Raw genomic sequence first — 8363 nt, 5'->3', positions numbered from 1 at the left:
AATATTTCACATTTTAAAAAATAAAAAACGTTTTTATATTTTTAATTAGTCAAAAATTTATATGTCTTCAAATTAAAAAATTAGAGGTTTATTTATCTTTTTCTTTATGTATTGGGGATATATATACAAATAACATTTGAAGAGTTTATACCTTAAATGTAGAAGCAATATACCCAGCACTTGAGAAATAAGAGCAAATAGAATCAGAGTTTGGAATTTTTTATGGAGCAATGCTAGGGCCAATAACTTTTGTGATTGGTAGCCATCAAATAGTCATCAATGATGATCTAATGGTGTGAGATTGGTGTGAGATTTCATCTAATGACTCACCTTTCTCTGCTGGCTACATGCTGGCCAAAAATCAACAAAACTGCTGACCCCTAAACTTTTCTTTTTTTATGTACATCAGAACATTTTTATATTTGATATCTTGGCAAAAATAATACACATGACATCTTATACAATAACTTATATTTTCAAATCCATCCTTTAGTGCAACAATTCCATCCTTTTGCGTTTGATGGAAACAAAACATTTTATTTTTGTTAAACAAGAAAAATAAGATAAATAATGAGAAAAGTATGAATGGGTTCAACTAACCACCACTAGTAAACTTGAATGTGGATATTTTAAAATCAGCGAACTAAAAAAATAAACTTTTTACTACTAATAACGCGTTAATAAAAATTTCCAAAAGACAAGTGTTTTTTTTTTTTGGTGACTAAAAGACTAGTGTTTGTAAACAAAGGAAAGAGAGAGGAAAGAATATATGTACCTAAGCCGGACCATGAAAAATTATCATATAATAAATCTCTTCCTATTAGATTATCCAAATAACTTATAATATGAAAAATTTTAATTGCATAAAGTATTGAACACGTTTTTTTATGAGATTTATAATTTCCCAACTGTGTAATATTTTAATTTATCATCTAATAGTAGGAGATTTCTATGATAATTATCCAACTTTGAGAAATTAATTAAAATGATAAATATATATAATACTAAATCTCAAAAGTCATGAGTTCAATTTTTGGAGTTAAGAAAATAAAATTTTTATAAATTATATATGTTGTAAGATATTTTGAGAAAATAAATGTGTACATTAGTCTAATTATACTTAAAAATATTATTTGAGAGAAAAGTAGTTGAGGAAATAATTTTCAATTCCCATATCTATTTGTATACATGCCAAGTTCATACTTTACTTTCATTATGGATCTTATTTATATTTATCCATGAATAAAAATGAAAGAATAATAGAAGTTTTTAAGAAATAATCTAAATAATACAATAACAATAATATAATTCAACTTAAAAATTAAAATTTATGTATGGAAAACTATTAACCCTTTTTTTTTTGGGTGGCATCCTCATTTGATGATTACCCCTTTTAGAGAGGAAGTACAAAATGGATGTAGTGATGTAGTTATTGGATAGTGGAACTGATACAGGTGGGTATGTGTCAGTCCATATATCCACCAAAACTGGACAACAAAATAACACATTCTCACTCACGTCTTTGAAAACTTTAACCCATAACAAAAAAAGAACTTAGGTTTAGGCATTTAGCTTATAGTAGTAGTTGACATGAGACACTAGTTTAATTACCTGTTTGCCCCCACGACATGGAGGAAGACGACCCGCTGATCTACCGCCTCCCACAGGACACACTGCAGCAGATCTTCTCCAGCCTCCCACTCCGGCAGGTCATAATCTGCCGTACACTCTCCAAGTTCTTTAACGCCCTTCTCTCCACGCCTTCCTTCCTCACCCTCCTCTCCACCACCCTCCCTCCGCTCCACCTCCTTGCCCTCCGCCACCCGCACCACCACCACCACCCTTCCTCCTCCCTCCACCTCTTCGACCCCGACCTCAACCGCTGGCTCCGCTTCCCCCTCACCTTCCTCCCCTTCCGAAACCCCAACCCTGTCGCCTCCTCCCACGGCCTCCTCTACCTCTGGGCTCTTTCCCCCTCCGACAACACCAAATCCCTAATCGCCTGCAATCCACTCACGCGCCACTTTCGCCTCCTCCCTCACCTCGGCTCCGCTTGGTCGCGCCATGGCTCCGTCCTCGTTGACTCCTCTAACCGCGTTATGGTCCTCACCGAACTCGCCGCCCTCTATTTCTCCGGCGACAACAACCACCAGTGGATGAAATTCTCCTCCAATCTTCCCGCGAAGCCACGGAGTCCGGTCCTCGTCGGAGACCGCGTCCTTGCGCTCTGCGACGTCGGCTCGCCGTGGCGGAACCAGTGGAAGCTCTTTGCGGCGGCTGCGCCGCCACGGGATTGAAGTCGTCGTTCTCACTGAACGCGCCGTGCTCGACGATCTTGATTCTTCGGCTTGATTTGACGACGATGGACTGGGAGGAGGCAGGGAGGATGCCGCCTGAGATGTTCCGGTGCTTCAGGGAGTCCAGCAAGTTCAAGGTTTTTGGAGGCGGAGACAGGGTTTGCTTCTCGGCGAAGCGGATCGGGAAGAAATTGGCGCTTTGGGATCGGTCCGGGAGCAGCAGAAAGGTAGGAGGAGAGTGGCGGTGGATCGATCACTTGCCGGGAAACGGCGAAGGGCTGTACCGAGGTTTCGTGTTTGAAGGGAGGCTCAATGCTGTGCCTTGATCATTCTCTGTGCTTCAAGGGTATGTATGTTGATGATGATGATGATGATGAGCTTTTATTATTGTTTTTGTTAATTGTGAACTCTTTGCTGTGTTGTAAACTTGAAAATTGTATCATTATATGTTATTATTACTTTTTCTCTTTGCAAGATTTTCGCTGATGTTGCTCTGATAAGCTTGATTTAGATGTTTACAATTTAGAAAACTAGCAGTTTGGTGTTTTATGATCATGCTGATGAATCTTAACCTTCAAGCTAAGTATGGGCTATGGACTTGATTCTAATCAAATTGGCCCTGTGATAGCTTAGTTATATGATATAAGCTGATATGTTAATTTATCTTTTAACATGTGAAAATAGGATTATAGGATGCTATTCCTTGAACTGCTTCTTGAAAATTAGTTCATGACCCTGTACTATTATTAGTACTCAGTACAGCTTTGTAAGCAATTTGTGTAGAATTTGAGCTACTGGGAAAAGAATATATGTCTTAACTTGTTATTTGATAGCTTTCCAAATAAGATTGTGAATGTTTGAGGAGTGTATGAAGAATTTTGCTGCAGAATTATAATGAAAAAACTACATAGCACTGAAGCTCACTAGTTTTTGTTGAAATTACACATGTATTACTGTATCTGCATTCTTAAATGTAATTAGTATGCAATATCAAAGGCTTTAATTATGAAGTTTCCATTAAAAGTAGGCTTAAGTTTAAGATTGTGTGAAATGCTGTTCAGATCATTTAAGTTTTAGCCTAGGATTACAATGACCATTTGATCCCAGTTTGGATTTGCCTACCACTCTACCAATCTGGTGTGTGTGTTGAGCAAAACTCTTTCCTTGGTGTTTGTTTCTAATTTGTTTGAAATCGGGCACACCAAGTCTATGTTGTCAAAAGGAGAAGATATCTTTGGTGGAGATAAGTTCATGGACCAAATATGTGTGTATGCGTGTTGAATTTTCTCACAAAGTGAACTAGGAATAATTTCAGTCGAGTTTTCTGAGTCAAATTTTGACATTTTTAGGAACACCACCACCTCCATATGGATAAGGATCTTGTTCTTTTCTTATGACTTTTTTGTTAGCATCTGGAATCTGTGAAGGTTTCACTAGAATACATTCATACTCATTCATTCATTTGCTTGGCTCCACTGTGCATATCTCAAGCAAAGGTCAAAACTCTAAACATGAACATAATATTTATTATCCTCATATTCTTAAACACCATCCTAAATGCTAATTGAAGTAAAGAGATTAACATTTTTAAGAAGGAAAACCAAAAACATAAAATCATTTAGTAATTAAGAAGATCTATAGGCGAATCTATTAAGAGATAAGCTTCACGAACATGATTCAAAAGTAGAACAGCATATATGCCATTTACAGAAACAAACCCCTCTGGAGGTCCAACCCATGTACACTATGATTCAAATAATTTATGTATGTATTATTTATCTATTACGGATATAATTTCAAAAAAAAAATGCTATATACCTCAACTACTACATATAAAAAGAAAAAAAAAAGCCTGATATATTTGGAGAGATGTGTATATTTTTTATTTCTCCCCTTTTTTTGGATGTAATTGGAATATATATTTTATTCTTGAAAACACAAAATTTATTTGTTTAGAGAATAATTAAAAAAGGAGTGATTTAAAATTCCTAATAACAACTTATATGAGCTTTAAAAAGAAAAAGAAAAAACCTTGGGGGACAATGATAAGGAAAGTTTTCAAGTATACCGGTACACTGGTGTTTCAGTAATTTTTAATCGTTATTTTAATTTCTCTATCAAGCACCCTTATATATTTTCCCATTCTTTTAATTGATGAAATTCTCTGTTGAATTTGGAAAACTGGGGCATTGATCCAACGTAATCCTTTCAGGAGTATTAGTGATCATATTATGGGAAGATTTTCAAGTTTACTGTCGTACTGGTGTATAGTAATTTTTAATCGTTGATTTTAATTATATATATTATATATACTTTTTATAATTAAAATCAACGGTTAAAAATTACTGAAACACCGTATACCTGAAAATTTTCCCAATGATAATAGTTATAGGACAAGGTCAATTCATACAAATATAAATTTAGGTCAAACAAACCCACTATTATGATTGAATCATCAAAATAGCTTTCAACTCAGATGGACAAAAGAAAAACAATATTAGAAAAATAAAATGCTAAAGGACCACTTATTGGGCCATAGGCACCTTGCACCTATTTAGCTAATGGAAAGATGATAACTTCTTAGGCTTATCAAAGACGAAGTGGTGTTTGTGATGCAAACACTTCATAGCACAAACCACCTGCACTTCTATGCGGATATCAATAGGATGAGGTTTAAACTTAGAATTTTATATAATTATACAAATCCTTTGTCTTTTGAGGACTCTAAAGAGCTATAAATTATGCAAAACTAGGTTGATTCACTAAAGTACTGATGCACTGAACAGCTTTATCAATGTACACACATGAGTAATCATTATATTTTTGAACATCACTTATAAAGATATTAAAAAGAGAATACTTAAAGAAACAAAAGGAAAAATCAGGTCCTATACAGCTATATATATTATTATTAATGTATACTTATCGATACTTTTATTTATTAATACGCACATATGTCATACTGTGGACACTCACGTGCAGTTAACTTTATGTGAAGTTGATTAATGAGAATCGTTAAATGAGTTGATAGATTTGACTAAATTGTCATCTAACGGCTCTCAACTATCAACTTCATATAAAGTTAACTGTACCTAAGTTTTCACCCTATGATACACTAATTAATTATTTGGATTTGGTGGCGGAAGTCCAGCGACAGCAGAAATTAGGAATGGCATAAGTAAGATAGAGAAGAGTTTAGACTCAATTTTAATCCCATCTGTGAGTTAATTATTGTACTAAAACTCAATCGTACCTTACTCACGGATTTATATGTTAGCCCTAACTCTATTCGACTCTATCTGTAAGCCATAAACAAAATATAATATTCAATAATTTGATGAGATTTTGGAGTTATAATTTAATATTTATATATCACTAAATAAATTTAGCTTTTATATATACAAAAATGTTAAAATTTTAATTAAAAATCCTGGTTTAGTGATTAAAGATTTTTTATATAAACAAAAAATTTTTAATTTAATATTCTAGCCTCTAAATAGGATTAAGTATCAATTCATACCCTATTTGACCCGTAAATCAACCTGTTTTATACTCAATCCTATCCGACCGGATTAGATATTTGCATATAGGATTGTTGTTGCTACCCTTATCACTTATCAGAACCTACTGTCTATACGGCCGCTGGCAAACCGTTTAGCGATGGTTTCACAAGTCGCCACAAATAATCCGTCGCTTTGTCAGTTTTCTTGCAGTGACCTACCATTTTCACAAAGTATATATATCTAGCTAGTCCATAGCCAATAGCCATTTTCTTAACAAAGAAAATAGGTTCATTATTTGGTTAAATTACTTTTTATTACTGTTGTTATTATTTATATTATCTTGATTCTCATTTAAATAATGTGTCACGGTGGCCCCCTTAGGCTAGCTCCATTATTTATTTGGATAAAAACACACATGCATGACACACACATACTATGCTTCTTGCTTACGCCGTACCCTTGCTGTGCACTGAATAATAATATCTCCAAAGAAATTGACTGGTAAATAATGATTGTATGTGTGGAGCACCATACATTAAAAATTAAACTATTCCCAAAGATAAAATTAAACTAGTTGCAAATTTTCAATTCTGTATTCATAATGCATCCCTGGCCCCCTAGTGGATTCTTATAAGTTCTATCCAACTAATGAATTCCATGACGATTTTAGAATGAAATGCTTTTAGCTATGATGCACGGACACTGACACGGACACGGGACACGATATGATACGGGACACGCTGATACGCAAATTTTAAAATCTTACATGACACGGGGACACGCATATATATAAAATATAAAGTATTTTTTAAATAAACCGTAATGATATTTTAATATTTTATTGATATTAAAATATAAATTAATTTTTTGGAGAAGCACTTTTTATTTTTTTTTATTAAGACACGGTTGGACACAACAGACACGCGTATCGAACGAGTGTCGGTGAGTGTCATGTCCGAAATGTGTCCGACACGCAGACACGGCAACTCAGCAAAGTCTCCGTGCTTCATAGACTTTTAGCCACGCAATTCATGTGTCTTCACTTGAAAATATAAACTAATAATATCTGGGTTGATTCCTTTGATTATGGTTGTATAAATTTATTTTAGTTGAATCTTACAATAGCCATTAAAATAAGATAAAAAGTTTTTAAAGGCATCCAATATGTTTGTTGGATATAATGTACTCCTATATGCAATGCACATATCAAAGTCCAATCATACTATATGTGTAGGCCATCAATAACCAAATAATTACACCATATTATAAACTATATTAGTAGCTTAAATTCGGGAAAATTCTTTCTTCTAAACGGGTTGTTTTCTAGGACAACCTATCTTTTATTTTTCTTTTTTTTCTTTATTTCAATATTCATAGATTATACATTTGTAATATTTATTAATTAACTTGAATGTTAAAGCGTAGATATATCTTATTTATTTTTAGTTTAATTTCAACTACACCTATAAAAAAGAATTCTAACAACAACTCTCCGATCAAATTGTATAGTTCAAAATTTCCAGTTCTTCTAACCCGACAGATAACTCTATTGCAAAAACTTTAGACAATGAATCACACACTTTCAACGAAGATTTATGTTACGTATATACTAAAATCAGTCATTAAAGTTAGCCACAAGTATAAAATATATATTTGAATATAAATACATATTGAAAATAAATTAAATCATATATATATTTATACACAAATATATTGGTAGCCGATTTTAGTGACTAATTTTAGTGTACAAATAATATTTTTATTCAATGAATTAGATAAGCTGGTTTACTGTTTCTAATCCAACACAATTAATAATGGCAATATATATTAAAGTTGTGCAAATAAATTTATCTACTTGTTGGCACAATTACAAAAGCTGGTTCCTTTACTATTTTGGAATTTGAAAATAACGGGGTTGCAACTTGCAATGCGCTCTGACATAGCAATTGCTGATGCCACCGATGAAATATATATTTTGATGCGCTCGTAGGTAAAATATTTGATATTTACACTATTAATAAAAAAAATAATTATTTTTATTAATATAAAATTATGTAATTAAATATACATGTAAAATTATTTTTTTAAGACTGAGTTCAACAATGGAGCAACATTTTCTCATTGTCTTAATCATCATATTCTTTTTCAATGTTAAGGTCAATATCAAGCTTACACCTTACCCCACACACACTTAAACGTGATTACATCGCATAAACATGAATGATGCTAAACATTAGTAACATCATATAGGAACAGGAAATTTACTAGTCTTATTCGCAATCATGATCCCCACTTTGCAATGGATTAATTTTTTAGCTTAAATCTCACATTATTATTGTTCACCAAAAAGACTAGTACTAAATAAGTAAATATATATTTACAATCTTCAATGTTCTCATGTGTATATCTAGTCGAATATATTTTATCTTCAATAATTTTTTTTCTGGAAAAGTGATATATAATCAGCTAATATAAGTAATATATACGATTATAATGATCATGCCTTTCTTCTTCTTTTCTTTAGGCGGTGTATATTTCTCTCATGTATGTATTCTCTCATCAT

At 33.0% G+C, this 8363-nt stretch overlaps 1 protein-coding gene across 1 annotated transcript; it reads left to right on the top strand.

Moving 5' to 3' along the window:
• Window positions 1413-2960, top strand: LOC107644925 (SKP1-interacting partner 15). The gene is given in 2 exon segments (XM_016348889.2): window positions 1413-2276; window positions 2279-2960. Coding segments are annotated over 2 exon segments (993 nt in total). The 5' UTR covers window positions 1413-1628; the 3' UTR covers window positions 2624-2960.

The sequence above is a fragment of the Arachis ipaensis genome, chromosome B05 (genome assembly GCF_000816755.2).
Source record: "Arachis ipaensis cultivar K30076 chromosome B05, Araip1.1, whole genome shotgun sequence".
NCBI lineage: Eukaryota > Viridiplantae > Streptophyta > Magnoliopsida > Fabales > Fabaceae > Arachis > Arachis ipaensis.
Note: the sequence above shows the minus strand (reverse complement) of the source record. Positions and strands in the feature narration are given on the sequence as shown.